We start from the raw sequence: 17,606 nt of genomic DNA, 5'->3' as shown, positions 1-17,606 counted from the left end.
CTGAAAAAATCCTAGCTACGCCACTGAGAGATGTAGTTATGTTGTAGATCAGCAGAATCGTGCTCGTATGGGTCTCGTAAGGAAACAGTAGTATTGCGAATTTCAGTATGCCTCTGTATGAACACACATATCACACAATCAAAGCATATTACTCAAAGCCATTACTTCTGTTATTAAACCTCCACTATATATAGATTGTGCTATATATCATAATGCATATGTTGTGTAGCACTTCTGCAAGGGTGTGGAAATACGTGCACGTACGTAGCGTTATCACACACGTTTGCTGCAGGTGTAGCCCTACGAGTTTTATTTACGCGTATTACGAATGAAAATGGCACATTGAACATTGTTATGATTTATTAATAGAATCGGAAGTTTGTTTTAAGAATAGTAAAATCATTTTTGCATGGGCGAAGAACAATATTTGGCGTAATTAATCAGTATAGTTACTTATTAGACGTTAGATGTGTTGCTGATTACTATAGTAGTTGACGTTTGTGACGCAATTGCCATTTATTATTTTGTAATGGGCCCGTTTGTTAAAATATATACGCATATATATATATATATATATATATCTGAATAGAAAATGTTACATCCGTGTTTTCGTATCATTAACTGAAAGTAATCAGTATACTTCGATACATCACAACTAAACACATTCTAAAATAAGATTACTATCATTCTTTTAAAATATGTTAACTTTCTATTTTTCAAAACAGTAATCGATTTATACTCTAGCTGCCAGTCTGATCGTAAAAGCATAGATATATCAACAACAGGGTTCATAGTAGTAAGACACATGTTGAAATAAGGACTTATAAGACTCTTTCTGGAGGCCAAAATAAGACTTTTACGCGATTTCTGATAGATCACCGACTATTAAAGTACGCTAATAATATAAAGCCGTTTCGCCGAAATTCAACACAGAAAATGTTGAAAAATGGTCCTTTAGCAAAAAACAAGTACTATTAAGTACTTTTCCAAGATTTCACAAAAAATAAGTACTATTAAGGGCCCTTATTTTATTTTTGGCAAAATAAGTACTCATAAGACTTTGGAAGACCCGCTACGAACCCTGAACAAACGCCACTATAAAAAATATACAAAGGTCAATGCTCAATTAAGTGCAGTCATAGTCATAAAAATAATATTAACATTAACAGTTTATTTCTCTTCACTCGCCTCTGTTATTTGTTGGATACAATGAAATAGTTTAAAAATGTGAGCCATTAAACTCACAACATATATTAATGTTCTTGAAATAGTCTCATGTTCCATTTATTGTCATACGCACGCACGCACGCACGCACGCACGCACGCAAGCACGCACGCACATGCATATATATATTGTTGCGCGCAATCATCCGATCTGCGCAGTCACTGATCTTTTATTACGGACGTATATTTTCGTTTGTTTCAAGTACAGCGCAATCTCAAGATTGCCGTGCAGCCTGCCAATCTGTAGATTGCGCAGCGCAATCTTAAGATTATGCAGATCAGAAGATTGCGTGTAACATACGTATATATCAGAAGTAGATAATAGGGAAGGAGTGTGACTTCAATAAACAAGGAAAATTCGTCATTTACTAGCCTTGGAATACCTATGATTTACTACACGTATCTGATTCTCAACCAACTTGAGCTCAAATCGTACACAATAGATTCGCCTAGCATCGTGCGAACTCTTTTCCTCGTATACACCCGCAATCCGGAGATACAGACTAAAACGTACGACACGAAAATCCATTCTGTTGCCAGCAAACCGAATGTATAAACCGCCTAACTTGAAACAAAAGGCAGCTACTAACGACTCTTGCGCCCTCGGCGATGCGGCGTGGCTCGCTGGGAGATTGGATATCGACGTAACACTCGGCGAGCTAATCGTTGACCTATTTACAGCTGCCTTTTGTTTCAAGTTAGGCGGTTTATACATTCGGTTTGCTGGCAACAGAATGCAGAATCGTGTCGTACGTTTTAGTCTGTATCTCCGGATTGCGGGTGTATACGAGGAAACGATTTTGCACGATGCTAGGCGAATGTACTGTGTACGATTTGAGCTCAAGTTGGTTGAGTTACGCGTAGTAAATCGTAAGTATTTTAAGGCTAGTAAATGACGAATTTCCCTTGTTTATTGAAGTCACACTCCTTCCCTATTATCTACTTCTGATATATATATACGTGCACGCATATGTGCGTGCTTGCGAGCGTGCGTGTGTATATAACAAATTTACAACAATTTATATTTACAAACATTTGTTTTACTCATTCCTGATCGATTGTTATTGCTATTATTGTTCAGTTGCAATTAAAATACGTTTCATTCACGCAGTCATTGACTCATTGTGCACTGGTAATGGCATTAAAGGTTTTCAAGAGAAACAGCAGAAGTAAAACTAGGAAAGTTCCAGCAGGCATTTGGTTGGAACCATATAAACCGGAAACATATAAAATCACAATGGCAGGAGAGCAATCAAAACAAGTAAACTTCTGAAGTAAGGCGCAAAAGATTTATATAAACCACCACTTGTTTAAATAATCTCATATATTAAACAAACTTGATGGTTTTGAACAATATAATAAATATAAAATACATTATTGTCTTCCATCAAGATGCAGTACCACTGCAAAGGCAATTGAGCAAACTCTTATGAACAAACTCAGGGTAGAAGAAAAAATTTCTTCCAACTTGCATTGTGCCGTCATAGATAACATCAGACAAGTAAATTATTTTGAGGTTGTGCGTTTATTAGGGCTGTAACGATCCACCGAAATCGAATCGGATCGAGATTCTCTTCCCTCGATCCGATCCTCGATATTTTTCCCCGTATTTTCGATTCCACTTCGATACCACTTTTTTCCTCCAATAGATGGCGGCACTACGCTATATACTGTGGAGTGTTACCATAGCATATAAATCACTGATTTATATGCTCTGGTGTTACTCACCAATGTTTCTCAGCGACTGTGCAGTGTATTATACTCTCTAGACTCTCTAGTCTATTCACCATTTAGTATCCATTGGCAATTTCTAATAATTTATTATTGCAAAATAATGAAAATAAAAAAAATAAGATAACATTTCAATATTTTGGGAATCGAATCGAAGGAATCGAATCGATAGGCTAATATCGAGAACCGGATCGAACCGAGAGGCTTGTGTATCGTTACAGCCCTAGCGTTTATACTGGTCGATACATGTATGACAGGCACAAAAAATTATTGGGGCTTATTCCAAAGTTTTTGCCTAGCAAGTTATATAACTAGTGGGACGAACGTCACGAAAGACATTTTGTATTTGATGCTCTATAAACCACCCACCCACCAGTAGAAGTTGAAACCATGGCAAATGGGTTTTTCATTTAAGTTGGAATTTCATTTTGGTAACAGGGACATGCTACTTATTTTACAATTTCCTTTCCAAGGCTACAATATTCACGTACAGCATTTCAATAAATTATTTACATTGCGTCTACTGTAGTTTGATACAAATTATTTGAACTACACAGTAAGGCATTATAAACAGGCAGTAATGTTTAACTTTACTACTATTTTACATACTCACAGGAACGAGGATGAATTCGTGTAAAGAGAAACAGCAGCAGAAATGTTCCGTTTTCGTCTTCTATTTTACTTACTGTCTGTTTCCATATCGAATCAAATTCCTTCACCTCACCTTAACTCTGACTCTCATTTTATCCAAAGCTACTTTGGCCCAAGAATAGCAGTAGAAATCTCAATGAATTACATAAGCAACACTGCGTCGGCTTCAGCGACAAACACTCTAGCACACGAACCTAATGGGAGAGTCAAAGCCACCTCCAGGCCCGCCACCCCCACAGCTTCCCGGGGGACCACCTCCTCGGTCATCGTCACGCCAGTACGGCAGCGATTTAACTCCGGCGCTGCCAAGGCGTCTCCGCTTAGACGCATGCTCCTGCTCCTGTAAAAACAACATAAACTTATTGCTCATCAGCTTCAGTGTTTCCCCAACATTTTCATTCATTTAATTCGTTCCACTCCCGCTAAACTACGCTTATAACTATATATTATTACGATATTGTTAGTTTACAACAGCAGCCATTAAGAAAGCAGGTTCGTTCTGCGAGCGCTGACGTTGCCACCACACCTTAATGAAAGCTGCGTTGTCCGTGTCCACCGCCAACCGAAGCGTCCTGCTCAGAAGCGAACCCGTTTCCTCTCTCGACTCGGCGACCAGCGGCGGCGACGACGCCACATCGCACGAGTCGACGCGTCTGTACATCAGCACGTAGGCCGTGTCGCGCGGAAAATGTTTGCTCACGCTGCCGAACGACTCGTATCGCGAGAACGTCACGCGATCGTCGTTGAAGCAGCACCACTCATCCTCCAGCACGTCCGCGTCTGCCGCCGCCGCCTCGCCACCAGAGTGCGCCGCGAGTCGATCTACGCCGACTTCGGCGTTGCCGCCACCAGAGCGCGCCCGCAGCCGGTCCAGCGCGTCGGCGTTCGGACGACGGTTCGAGCGAGCGTAGCAGTAGTAGTGGCCGCACTCGGACGACGTGCCGGAATGGACGATGATGGCGAACAGTGCGTAGGTGGCGCCGGCGGCACCGCGCGCATCGATCGGCAGATGCAGCGTCCGCTGGTATTCGACGTCGGTGAGGATCTTAGTCTTCGCGTGCGTCTCGACGTCGTATGAGAATCGCAGCAGGCTAAGGACGAGGTTGTCGGGCGGACGCACGACTCCAATACGCTTCTCAGCCTCTTGGAGACTGTTGCAGCTGCAGGTCAGAAAGGTTAAAAGGTTAAAGGTTCCACTCGATCATTAAATATATATATATATCCACTCGATCATTAATTGAAATAAATATATCGGGCGGACGCACGAGGCCAATACGCTTCTCAGTTTCCTGGAGCCTGTTGCAGCTAAAGGTCAGAAAGGTTAAAAGGTTCCACTTGATCATTAAATATATATATATGATCCACTCGATCATTAAATATATATATATGATCCACTCGATCATTAAATATATATATATCATCCACTCGATCAATAAATATATATATATCATCCACTCGATCAATAAATATATATATCGGGCGAACGCACGAGGCCAATACGCTCAGCCTCCTGGAGACTGTTGCAGCTGAAGGTCACAGAAAGATTAAAAGGTTAAAAGTTCCACTCAATCATTAAATAGATATATATCATCCACTCAATCATTAAATAGATATATATCATCCACTCAATCATTAAATATATATATATATCATCCACTCGATCATTAAAGTGAATAAACTTTGCAACAAAAAGCCTATATACACCTACTGTATGCAAACATCACGAAATGTTCTCAATGAGCCAGAAATGTGCTCTGAAGATGACTATTTTGAATTAACCCGTCGGACGCGGTAAATTATGTTGAGTGATCATAATATCATTGAGTATTGTCATTGAATGAGATAAATATCAACTTAAAGATTCACTTCAGGGGAAGAATGTGAGAGAAACTCAACTGATACTACAATTCAAATCACTTATACATAAAAGCAACAGAGCCCATACCTATTGCAGAAATATTTGTTCTCTCCTTCCATCTTCTCAGGTTGAAAGAAATGTTTTATGAGGGCACACAAGCTCCTGTCCACCGCAATGTCCGAGACACCCGCCACCAGCTCCACGGGAAAGGCTAGCGGTATATCCGTAAACACCTCCTCCCGCCTCGAGATAGCACCACAGCCTAAACAGCGGCAAGTGTACGCCATAGTTCCACCGAAAACCCTGCGCACTATGCTGCCGAGTTCGGGCATGCCCGCGCGCGACCGCGCTCGCTCCGACCTCTGACCCGACTGCTGCGGCTCGTCGCCGTGATACTGCGTCGTCGTGGCAACGGCGGAAGCGTGCGACATGTTTCCGCCGCTCAAACCGCCGTCGCTCGTCCTCGAAGGCGGCGACTTCGCCGCTGTCGCCGCCTTGCCCACTAGCACCTCCTCCTCGTGCATCTGATCGAGAAGGTAGCGGAGAAACTCGGAGCAGTCCTGCTGGTAGCCCGGCTGGAACCAGGGCGGACGCGCGGCGGTGAGGAAGGGTGTCGGCGCATAGGCGGGCCGCCGGCTGTGCGCGAGGAAGGCAAACACCGTCTCGATGCTGGACAGTATCGTGCGACGCGCTGATGATGATGACGATGATGTCACCAGCTGCCGGAAGCTAAGTGAACAAACGAAAGCACGAACGTGAACATTCTACGATTGATTACGTGCTTTAGCACTGCGTACCGTTACGTTAGCAAATACAAGCTACGTGAACAAACGAAGGTACAGACGTGAACATTCTACGATTGATTACGTGGTTTAACACTGCTTACTGTTACGTTAGCAAATACAAGCTACGTGAACAAACGAAGGTACAGACGTGAACATTCTACGATTGATTAATTACGTGGTTTAACACTGCGTACCGTTACGTTAGCAAATACAAGCTACGTGAACAAACGAAGGTACAGACGTGAACATTCTACGATTGATTAATTACGTGGTTTAACACTGCGTACCGTTACGTTAGCAAATACAAGCTACGTGAACGAAGGAACGAACGTGATCATTCTACGATTGATTACGTGGTTTAACACTGCTTACCGTTACGTTAGCAAATACAAGCTACGTGAACAAACGAAGGTACAGACGTGATCATTCTACGATTGATTAATTACGTGCTTACTGTTAGCAAAAACACGTGGTTTAATGCGTCGATTGCGCGACAATGCTTTATTTATGGATACCGACTGACGTGTTAACTAAATTTACAGTAGACACTACCTGAAGGACATCAACACAGAAACAAACGAAATATAATAATTAATGCAAATTAAACATAATTTAAGGTCGACTATGGGATAGGACTCATTTTACCACAAACCACAACAACAACTGATGTACTGATGTAGTCACTAATGGTGCTATATACCTACAACTGACATGATGTGCTACTGCAAACAGGCAACGACACACTTTAATCTCGACTGTCCAACAGACTTATCTTATTGTATCTGCACCAACACTGACCAATGCATATTGGTGGGTTCATCGAAGTATGACATGAAAGATGTACAATGCATGCTTGCAGCAGCACATCACAAGACAGCCATGATAGTTATGATCGTGTAATTATTTAACTCCTTACTCATGGCACATGTAGAGAGTCTGAATGATGGTATTCATGTAGCAGGTATTTCCCAAATTCACAAGACCTGTCTTGCCTGCAACAGGTAAATATCACAATCTTGTAATTATTCGATGACGTATACGAAATAATACACTTTAAATATATATATGCAACCTGTGTGATATGCAATATCAGATTTAATAATAATAATAATATAAGACAATGAATATGACATGACTGAAATGCACATAACACAAGCACTTTATATATACATATATATACGTCCATAGATTACAACTTGCCTCAATATTCGTCGCCATTGTGAACTAGCAAAAGCGTTATCTAACATCATCAATGTGCTACTACAGCTTATCAACATCTGCTTATCATGCGATGATTTGCAAAGACTTGCCCGTTTCTGATCGGTCTGCCAGCAGAACGCTAGTGCTTTGGTAAATACAAGGCTTCTCACAACTCCATTGGTGATCTCTGATTTGCTGTTGAATGTATTCTGGGGTAGGCCTGGGATAGTCCTGTGATCGAGTATGAGAATAACCCGGATTACAAACCAAGAAAGAAACATACACGCACGTGCATACACATGCATGCATGTATACACGCACGCAGGCACATGCACATACATACTACCAGGAGCGTATAATGACAAATTGTCATTATACGCGTCATATATTGTCATTATTGTCATTACAATTTGTCATTATACGCTCCTGATACTACTAAAACAATGAGAAACGCAAGGGATGAACTGAATTTTCGATAAAATACGAAATGTATAATATGAGAAAAAGGGTATCTGTGGTGACTCTGACAGCTAAGTGTCATCTGGTTTTCATACTAGCTCATATTTTCATACAAGACAGAATGATGTTCACTTAGCTAGATTGCCCAAGATTGCTATTCAGGTGCCCATCATGGCTGACAAGTACACATTGACCTATTAGCCTGGTGCGATTTACAGGAAGCTCTATCGAATCATTGTTGTGATCAAACGTTTTAGAAGAGACCGCTCAGAAACACTACAAGGTCAACAATTTGGTATATTCACGCGAAAAACATGCATAAACTCGTCTTTTTTGACGGACCTAGCAATAACATTCTAGGAGGTGGCATGGTTGTTTCAATCAGAGTCTTAGTATCAGTATCAGTATCAGTGGTTCTTTTTCTTTTGAGTCATGGACCCCTTTGAGAATCTGTTTAAAGCTACTGACCCCTCACCAGAAAAATACACACAAGCACATGAACACAAAATTTTGCATGCGCCTGGTTCACGGACCCCCTGAAGCCCATCCACGGACCCCAAAGGGGTCCATAAATCACAGATTAAGAACCCCCTGAATCAGATGGATAGACAGCCCTGCATACCTGTAAACGCTCCAGCATGGGCTCGTATAGGTCAGGATAACCCGGGTGCAGGTGCAGCAACACATAGGTTAGATTTGCGAGTTTTTTGGCATAACCCGTGGCGGCGCCATCTCTTTGTAAAAGACGCAGCATTGTGGGTATCTGCCTCACGATCTGTAACAATAAGAATGAACATTCACAACAAATTGGATCTGTAACAATAAGAATGAACATTCACAACAAATTGGATCTGTAACAATAAGAATGAACATTAACAAAATTTCGCCTCGGAAATGAAACAAACAGCCAGGCATGCGACTAAAGCAACACACTCATTCCCACCTCAATACGCAGACATTGCATACTTGGCATTGGCCAAGTAAGCAGCACAGGTTGGCCCAGGACACTAATGGTATGAATGCCACCAGATGGTCTGGCAGGCATAATATACATCATGGCAACCAGACAGCAATATAAAGCCTGTAGTCGTTTCTATTATATAAGCCATATCGGAAAGTCCCCGCAGCCATATTGAGATCAGATAAGAGGGGGTATAAGTTGGTTATATGTAACATGGCTAGGATAGGACTAGTCTAGGTTTTTGATCTATAATTCTCTTCACTAACTTCGCACTTCAATTCACAGGTGCGTTTCTGTTTACAGAAACATTCACAAATATGATTGTGGTCATTTGGGATATTTTGCAATGTTTGTGTTAATGCAAAAACTAAAAACGCACGAGTGTTTACATTAATCATGTACTTTCCTAAGCGTGCCTCGGCCCTTTTATAGCCCCTTTTTCTATGACCTACATAGCACAGCAGGACTTTCCGATATTACTTATTCTTGACTGTGACTACCTTATGGAAGGGTTGTGCAGAATGCTGGCATGAGAGTAGCATGAATGACAGTACATTCATGTGTGCACTTGTCACCAGAATGATGGTCAACTTCTCAAATATCTGCAGATAAAAAGGAAAAATAAATAATCAGTAATAGTTTCAATTCAACTATCGCTGGGTTGATCACATACTGCACTCATTTACAATTAAACTGGTAAATATTTAGCTTGTCACACCCTATGCCCAAATTAATCCAATTTAGCATGTGCTGCAATAAACTATTTAGATAACCAATGGTTATTACACATCCCTGTTGATATAAAACATCAGGAGTGAATAGTAATATACATTTATACTATTATTATTCACTCCTGATAACATTTTCTCTCACCTAAAGATTAATTTACCAAATAGGTGAAGGTAGTTGTGCAAGATATAACCACGCATGACTTCCTTATTGTAATATTAGTCTTGTCTACACTACTTGACAATGTTGGGGACAGCTTTAAGGAATTGCTCCTCATAACCTCAATACATAAAATGGTCCGCCAAGTAACGATGCTAAACATTTAAGCGAGGGCCTGCTGTGTGTGACAAACGAGCAATTAATACAATTAACATACAATTAACATACATGCACAATCCTATCATCCATGAGCTGCATGATGATGCTGTACTTTTGCTCTGCCACTAGTTTCCTCAGTAAGGCTATCATCCAGCTGTCAGCATTGCTAGCGAGGGGCCACGACAGCCAGTCAACCATGCGGTTTGCTACCACTCCCAGCGTCTCGTCCTGCCAAGAACACAACAACAAACAACGTGAGAAATCACCAGCAGCTTAGCACACCACAAATAACGATAGCTGATTACCATTTCGAGCCCACTTTTTAATGATTCTTTATGGAACTTAGCATGAATACCCATACCTGAGTAGAGCGACCATGATACTGATAATTTTATCTTGATCTAAATAACAATGAGCAGCAGGTTAATAACCAAATAGCAAAATACGTAGTGACAACAATCAGTGTTTACACCTACACGTCTGCAAAATCTCTCTCGACAGGTATATCCATCGTATGATAGTTTCAGAGCTTCATGAGAGATGGATTCGCTCGTGGTATGACTAGTGTCAGGCCTACTGAAAACCTAAGATGATCACAGCTCTAAGGCCTAAAAAAGACGTTTGTTTCCGCTAACCCGACCGAGTCCATTTTAAACCCCTGTGTGGAAACTTTTTATTGTAATCGGCAAAAAAAAAATTCAGAAAAAAATGTACTAAATGTTTTTTTTTATAAAAAAAATCCCAACGTTATATCGATCGGTGAATGCATTGATTTGACTTTGAAGTCATTATATGGGCTGTTATAAAACAAGTATTGTTAGAATACAAAAAAAAAGTTTTCCCTGCCTACCACCGTGTACAATTTTTTTCAGCTCGTTAGCGGAAACAAACAACTTTTTTTCTTAGGCGTATGTGTGTGACCTCACGATCCGTCATATGTGTGTGACCTCACGATCCGTCATATGTGTGTGCCCTCACGATCCGTCATATGTGTGTGACCTCACGATCCGTCATATGTGTGTGACCTCACCTCTGTCTCCGGCGTGACGAGCTGCTGCATCACCGCCACGGCTACATCCATCGTCACTACCTGCACGACGGACGCGAGAACGATGGACGGCCGCACGGCGTCGTCCGTACAGGCGATGATGCCGTACACAGCCTTCAGGCTGCTGCGCGTGCAGTCGCCATCGGCGTTCGACATGACGAAGCTTAGCAGATCCGTCACACGCTTCACGTCCCTGACAACTGCGGAAACAATCGAATGTTATCAGGAGTCTATCAATAATAATTAATATTAATATTATATTGATATTATTGATATTATATCAATAATATCTTAATACAATATTATTGATATTATTGAATTATATCAATATTAATTATAATATTGATAGACTCCTGATGTTATGTATAACGCAACGCGATGGACAAGCCTACGTAACATACGAGGCAACGTAATCATGCGCAAGCAAGCATAACGTACAAACCAACATGTTATATACAAGCCAATATAACATACAAACCACAGTAATGTACAAGTCAAATAAACGTACAGGGACACACGACGGCCAAGCTAACATAATGCAGAAGCCAAAGTATTATATACAACAATATAATTTACAAGCCAACATAACGTACAAACCATTGCACATAGGAAAAATGACAAGAGGCCACATTGATCTTCCATCGACCGAGTGATGGGGTCATCTATTTTCGACCCAATAGACAAAGGTAATTTAACTATCACTCGACACAAAAGCACTATGTATTTTCAAACCACTATGCGAAGCTACTATCTTCATTCAACTGACACCAACATCAAGATAGCGTCTATTTTTGATCCACTAGGCGGCACTACTACTATCAACCTTAATCCAACATTAAGGCAAGGGTAGAAATTACATTTTGAACACGGGAGTCCAACGGACTCTCTACCCTCAAAAAGAGGGAGTCCGCACCAAAATGAGGGAGTCCGCAGTCTGAAGTTCAAAATTTATGATATTAACAATAACACGTGCTTATTTTGAAGATTCATGCGGTTGCACGTCTACCAAATTTTCTTTGGACATTTGCTGAAAAAATACGGTAATTCCGCGAGGCCGCGCTCTGGAACAAACTAGTTAGTATGGCAGAATTTTCAGGGAGTCACACAGACTCCTGCATATGCCAAATCAGGGAGTCCAACAGTAATTCAGGGAGTATTTGACTCCGGACGTTAATTTCGCACGCTGTTAAAGTATCATCTATTTTCGCCTACTATGTGGCAGTACCATTTGGTTTCATACACCATTTGGTACCATTTGGTTCAACACAAAGGTATGATCTAATTTTCCACATTAGGTGGAGGCATTATGTACCTTTAACTGTGGCACAGGTATCACTTGTTTGATGAGGGAAATATAACATATTTATACACTCACCACCAAGAAATTTAGTGGTGTCCTGAGGTATTTCAGTGATGGCCATGTCGTTTATAATTGCTATGCAGAAACGCTCTGTGAAGTCACCATGTGGAATACAATGCTTGAAGTCTAGCATAAGTGATGCTATGGCAGAGAGAACCTATGGATGAGATCAAACAGTGAATACATTCAAGATTGCCAATGCGTGTCACACAATAATATCAAACGGCACTGTATAGAACCACATAAGTGTCTGAATTATAGTTCTACAGTTTCAAAACATTCTTATAAATGATTAAATTTGAAGACCAGGTTCACAGAGGAAAGAACGAATACATTTCCAGAAGTTACCATAAGAAATGCTAGTTCGATTAATTTATCTGATTTTTACGATTTAACAACATAGTTGAAAATACGCATCTATCACTGACGTAATCTACTATCTGTTATCAGAAATCTACGGGTATAGTAAGTATCTCCTAGGTTGAACAAGCTACCTGAATGTCCGGATGCTCTCGGACGTAGCTGATGGCCATCCGCTGCACAATGTGGGCAAGCTTCGTGAAGCTCTGATGAGCAAACAGCAGCTTCAGGACTCCATGGATGAGCTTCACTGTCTCTGGCCTGAAAAAAAACAAGAGTAACATCATAGTCAACACAGCCACGCATCCGAGACACAACCTACGTGTTGCCGTGTCAGATATTTCCCCGATCATCATGATTGGTACGCTTAAAAAAGATACAGAATGAATGAAAATGAAAACAGCAGATGTTATCAAACTATTGTAATGACATGTTTTATTATCGAATTGACCGCTTTATCCATGTACCCTATTTTACCACTCATAGATTTGATCGTTCAGCAATCATTTGAGCTAACCATGCAAGGAGCGTCTTGTTTGTAGTTGACATCCATAAGACAAGAGTATCCGTTGACATGTATTTTTCCAGCACCATCCTATTGTGGCTGCTAAAGGACAGGAAGACCTGCAGCAGAGATACAGATCCGTTTTAAATACGTTTTAAACTGTTTTAAAGGGAACTTTGTTCTCAAAAACCAAGTATTTTCTCAAGTAAATATTGGCAGCTAATGAAAAATTAATGCATTATTTTAATTTCTAAAGTTCCGTATGAATATGTTTTTGATAAAAAAACAGTTAGTCTGCTGCCTGCTCTCAATGACAGCAGCAAATACTCGCTGCCAAGAAATTCCTAACAAACCTAACAAAAACACCAGTAACAGGGAATTTTGTTGCAAACAATGGGAAGTTGAGCAGGGTTGTTTTTTCAAATTGCATCGAACATACACCACCAGTCGTACTTTACTTGATATGCAACTTGGGTTAAGCATGGGTGGCTATATTTGCAAACATCAAATCAGGGGAAACAGGGCTAGGAGACAAAACCAGCTTACTTATGGACAGAGGCAATATGACAGTACTGTAAGCATGGGGGGAGTATAATTCCTATGTTTTTTAAGCAATCTAGTTTCTGCTGGGGTGAGTACGTATAGCTGCCTGTTTTGTTGTCTGACACCAAGTACTTACTGCCTGGCAATTTTTTTTATAACTCTGCACAATAAGTAGTGGTCATCATAGATTCAAAAAAAGTCTATCTTCCACATATACACCATGAATACTAGGTGGATTGCTTAGTACAAGATTGATGTGCAGTATCAATAACTAGCATACTTTTGTGCCAAGTGATGCTGGTAGGTGTGTTACATTTCCATTGACCACCCACTTGCTAGAGAGTTGAAGTATATTCACACACACCTGAAATAATAAAATTATATCCTTTGAACTCGGACAACAGCTAACAATCATATATCCACATGGAATCAGGCATGCACACGTGATTCTAACACCAGAAGTGACCACAACAAGGTTATGTTGACAACAATAGTTAAAATAAATAACTCTTGCATTTTACAGTCATTGTAAACCAATTATTCTATATCACAGCCATGAGCCATCCACACATTTTCATGCTTTGCATACACATCTATTAGCTGTATGTACAAGTCACTCCTCAGTACACATATATTTATAAGTGAAGTATACAGGGGACTGTGTACACCACTTGGCTTTAAAGTTTAATAGCAAGCCACTACTATGCACTAAAACCATTACACCACCTTAACTATTATTACCGATTCTGAAATAGGCCTGCTGGCGCTGGTCACCAACTTTTCTACTAGTTTTTTCTGCAAGCCAGGGGGATGCCCAGACTGCAAAAGGCTCTCCAATATCTTGTCCATCCTTGTTAATGGTGTAGCCGTGTCAAAAGTACACTTGACTTGTACATGTCTGAAACCATTCATAAAAATCACACAACCATTTTAAATATGAATAGGAATGTTATTATTGCTAGCATTAGTAAAGCCACTATATGCAAACATAAAACTGTTTTCCCTTTGAGCATGGTGTCAGTAAATATGAGGTGATTATTTAGAAAGGTTACCCCTATAAACATGTGCTGGCTCTAGCACTAATATAATCCCATATTTCAAAGGTGTAATCTAGAGCGAATACAGGCTATTCTGTTACGTGTATACGTATAGTAAATTTTACAAATTACAGCTAATGTACTCACGTAATACTCGAGCTAATGAGTAATGCAATACTAGTAATATTACTAGTAATAATAATTAATACACAAGCCTACACATCATATACAGTTGTCGGTACCACAAGCACTTGGACCATTTCAATAATCTGAGTGGCTATATGCCCGGCAGCCGGCATATATCTGACGGCTGCCAGGCACGGTCTTCGATTTCCTAAATGCTCCGGCAGTTTTTAATTTTCAGCGTTATCTCAAGTAAACAAGGGTTAGGATTAAGAACTGCCAAGCATTTAGGAAATCAAAGACCGTGCCCGGCTGCCGGGCATATATAGCCACAGCGTTCAATACTATGATTGTAAATAAACACAAACTGCATTTACTACCAAAGCAGTCTTCGACGTTAGGCGGTGGACCGTGGTCCGAGACCACCAAAATCTCTCTCGGTCCAGTAAATTTAACAAGTTAAATGGACCGTCGGTCCACCGCGGTTGACCTTAGCATTTTTATTGGTCTTATGAAACGACCATGAAATGGTACTTCAATCTTTGCGACATGTGCATAACAAGAGTAAAGTGTCGGATAACCTTTTTGACCCTCAAAAGGCGGTGTTAAACTGGATTTTTTTACTGTTACTGTATAGAAAGATTTTGACTGTGGGTTTTGTGAGTAGGAAGATCTATACATGCCTGGATGTTATGAGCGCTACAATGTCCAACGATGAAATTTCAAAACGGCTAAATTTGTTGAAGAAAGTTTATGCTCCTTAAGAACTATAATTTCTATGGCTATTCTGCTAGCTGTCAGTGTTGTTTACATGTTAACGTATGCCACTGCCAGTGAGCCAACTGCCAATGCATGTGGTGGTGGTAACTGGCGTTAGTTTTACACTGCGTTAATGAGTTACAGTGGCAGCTGCTTTATTTTAATTTTTAGCCATGTAGTGCTTTGCGTAGGTTAAAGTGGATACACCCAAGAGTGGCTTACCTATTCGTCTTGGCAAAATATGTTGTTGCTACTCACGCTACTGATGGGAGTTTTCCATCTATTAATTCTGAAGACAACTTTAAACCGTACGCGCCCATCTTGTGGCAACTTTCATACGCGATACCGTGTCCAAAGAACATTCCTTTTGAAGAAGTTCCTGATACCATTCCCTGTGCCTTCCACTGTTTCGAGCGCGTATGTGAAACATTTGGATAACAGGTTTACTAAAAATGCCCACCACTCCACCACAGGAGTACCGCAGTAGAGTCCTAGGATGAGCGCTGTCGCTCCGCGGCACTTGTATTATTGAAACGGCCCAAGTGCCTGTGGTACGAACCGCTACTCTAGTACTACTAGATACTGCTGTAGTACTACTAGATACAATAATATAACCTAACAAGAGTACTACTACTACTAGGTACGTACCTGGTCCAATGTACCCTACTCGGCGAAGATTTACTTTTGAACTTCTATCATGGCGGATTACGTTAAAAGTTTAACGACCTGTTTAAAATTAATTAAAGACCTTTCACTTTTAGGTTTATTTACCACTCCAATGAGCACAAACTCATAGGACTAGGAAGATATAGCCTGACCAGTCACCAGGTTCGCAGACTTTACGATGTCACTTAGCCACGTAGTGAGAGAGCTGAAGTAAGCTGGCCTAGAAATGAGAGGGCATTAGTGGAGGCACGGTTAGTGGCAATCCGCACAATGCTCGCTTCGTTTTTTAATGCGTGCAGTGAAATTAAGTGTTGCAGAGGGTCATATGAACAGCATTTACATGGAATTATTATGGTCGACGTGAGATACAATCCGTTATCTTTTCATTTGAGATATAACATTCTCAATCAGCATGATTCGCATATTGGATAGACTATACCTCAGCTAAAATATTTAGCAATTAACGGTAGCAACATATTAAAATTATGCCTAACACCGTAGTACAATGGAGTGTTATTATATTTAAATAAAATGTCAGATTCCAAATTTTATTGATAATTAAAGTAGTTTATAGGCCAACAATATACTCGTTTCTTCTTTTGTCCTGAATTTATTCTCTTGAAATATTTAAACGATGGCAGATTCAAGTCTGATAAAAGTTTAGTTTAGTCCATACCCAGTATAGTTTCATATCAGTAAAAACCGCACATATATAGCAAAGCAAACGATCCCTGTATACTAGCTGTAAGCTAGGGAATACCCTAGTTTAGATGAACACGTCGCTACTGTTTTTTGCGTTAATTTGGCACTGTACAAATTTGGGTATTTAACGCAGACAAAGTGGCGTAAATGCAGGTTCGTCGCAGCATAATAGTACAGCCTGCTTCGTCCAATAATCTGTTCCACCTTTATGTGATAAAGCAATGACATAACTTTTGCGCAATTACCTCTAAAATGTAACCAAACATTGTTTTGATAATGGATGCCAAGCGCTAGCGTTACCCTTTGCGCACAGTGCGAGATCTGCCGCATGTCTAACAAATTCGCGGAACATGGAAACGGAGGCTGAAAATTTTAATTGCCTGAAAAACAGGCCTTTAACAGTACAAAAATAAACTCTGAACTGATATATTAGTTGCATATCTGCGTATTCTGTGCCCTAGGAAAACTGTTGAAGATAGTGACTCAGCGTGAGCCTTTCTTTACAGTTTTACGAATTCTCGGCTTGGCGGTACCTGTGGTGGAATGTCAAACATTAGATAATGGGCACTAAACATTAAGCACCTCAC

The 17,606-nt window shown here is 40.5% G+C and overlaps 1 protein-coding gene across 1 annotated transcript in view; it reads right to left on the bottom strand.

Moving 5' to 3' along the window:
- Nucleotides 1–3,107: 3,107 nt before the first annotated feature.
- Nucleotides 3,108–17,606, bottom strand: part of LOC106812416 (ubiquitin carboxyl-terminal hydrolase 38-like) — a 16,181-nt gene continuing 1,682 nt past the window's right edge. The window contains exons 2-15 of the mRNA XM_014816292.1: nucleotides 14,474–14,630; nucleotides 14,013–14,096; nucleotides 13,202–13,308; nucleotides 12,819–12,945; nucleotides 12,340–12,481; nucleotides 10,947–11,164; nucleotides 9,986–10,144; nucleotides 9,370–9,471; nucleotides 8,531–8,683; nucleotides 7,560–7,680; nucleotides 7,166–7,241; nucleotides 5,552–6,193; nucleotides 4,133–4,766; nucleotides 3,108–3,946 (exon numbers count right to left, since the gene is read on the bottom strand). Of these exons, the coding sequence (XP_014671778.1) occupies nucleotides 3,788–3,946; nucleotides 4,133–4,766; nucleotides 5,552–6,193; nucleotides 7,166–7,241; nucleotides 7,560–7,680; nucleotides 8,531–8,683; nucleotides 9,370–9,471; nucleotides 9,986–10,144; nucleotides 10,947–11,164; nucleotides 12,340–12,481; nucleotides 12,819–12,945; nucleotides 13,202–13,308; nucleotides 14,013–14,096; nucleotides 14,474–14,581 (2,832 nt within the window). The 5' untranslated portion in view covers nucleotides 14,582–14,630 and the 3' untranslated portion in view covers nucleotides 3,108–3,787. The remainder of the gene's footprint in view (nucleotides 3,947–4,132; nucleotides 4,767–5,551; nucleotides 6,194–7,165; nucleotides 7,242–7,559; nucleotides 7,681–8,530; nucleotides 8,684–9,369; nucleotides 9,472–9,985; nucleotides 10,145–10,946; nucleotides 11,165–12,339; nucleotides 12,482–12,818; nucleotides 12,946–13,201; nucleotides 13,309–14,012; nucleotides 14,097–14,473; nucleotides 14,631–17,606) is intronic.

The sequence above is a fragment of the Priapulus caudatus genome, unplaced genomic scaffold (genome assembly GCF_000485595.1).
Source record: "Priapulus caudatus unplaced genomic scaffold, Priapulus_caudatus-5.0.1 Scaffold645, whole genome shotgun sequence".
In the NCBI taxonomy this organism is placed as follows: domain Eukaryota; kingdom Metazoa; phylum Priapulida; class Priapulimorpha; order Priapulimorphida; family Priapulidae; genus Priapulus; species Priapulus caudatus.
This window is presented reverse-complemented; position numbering and strand designations above follow the sequence as displayed.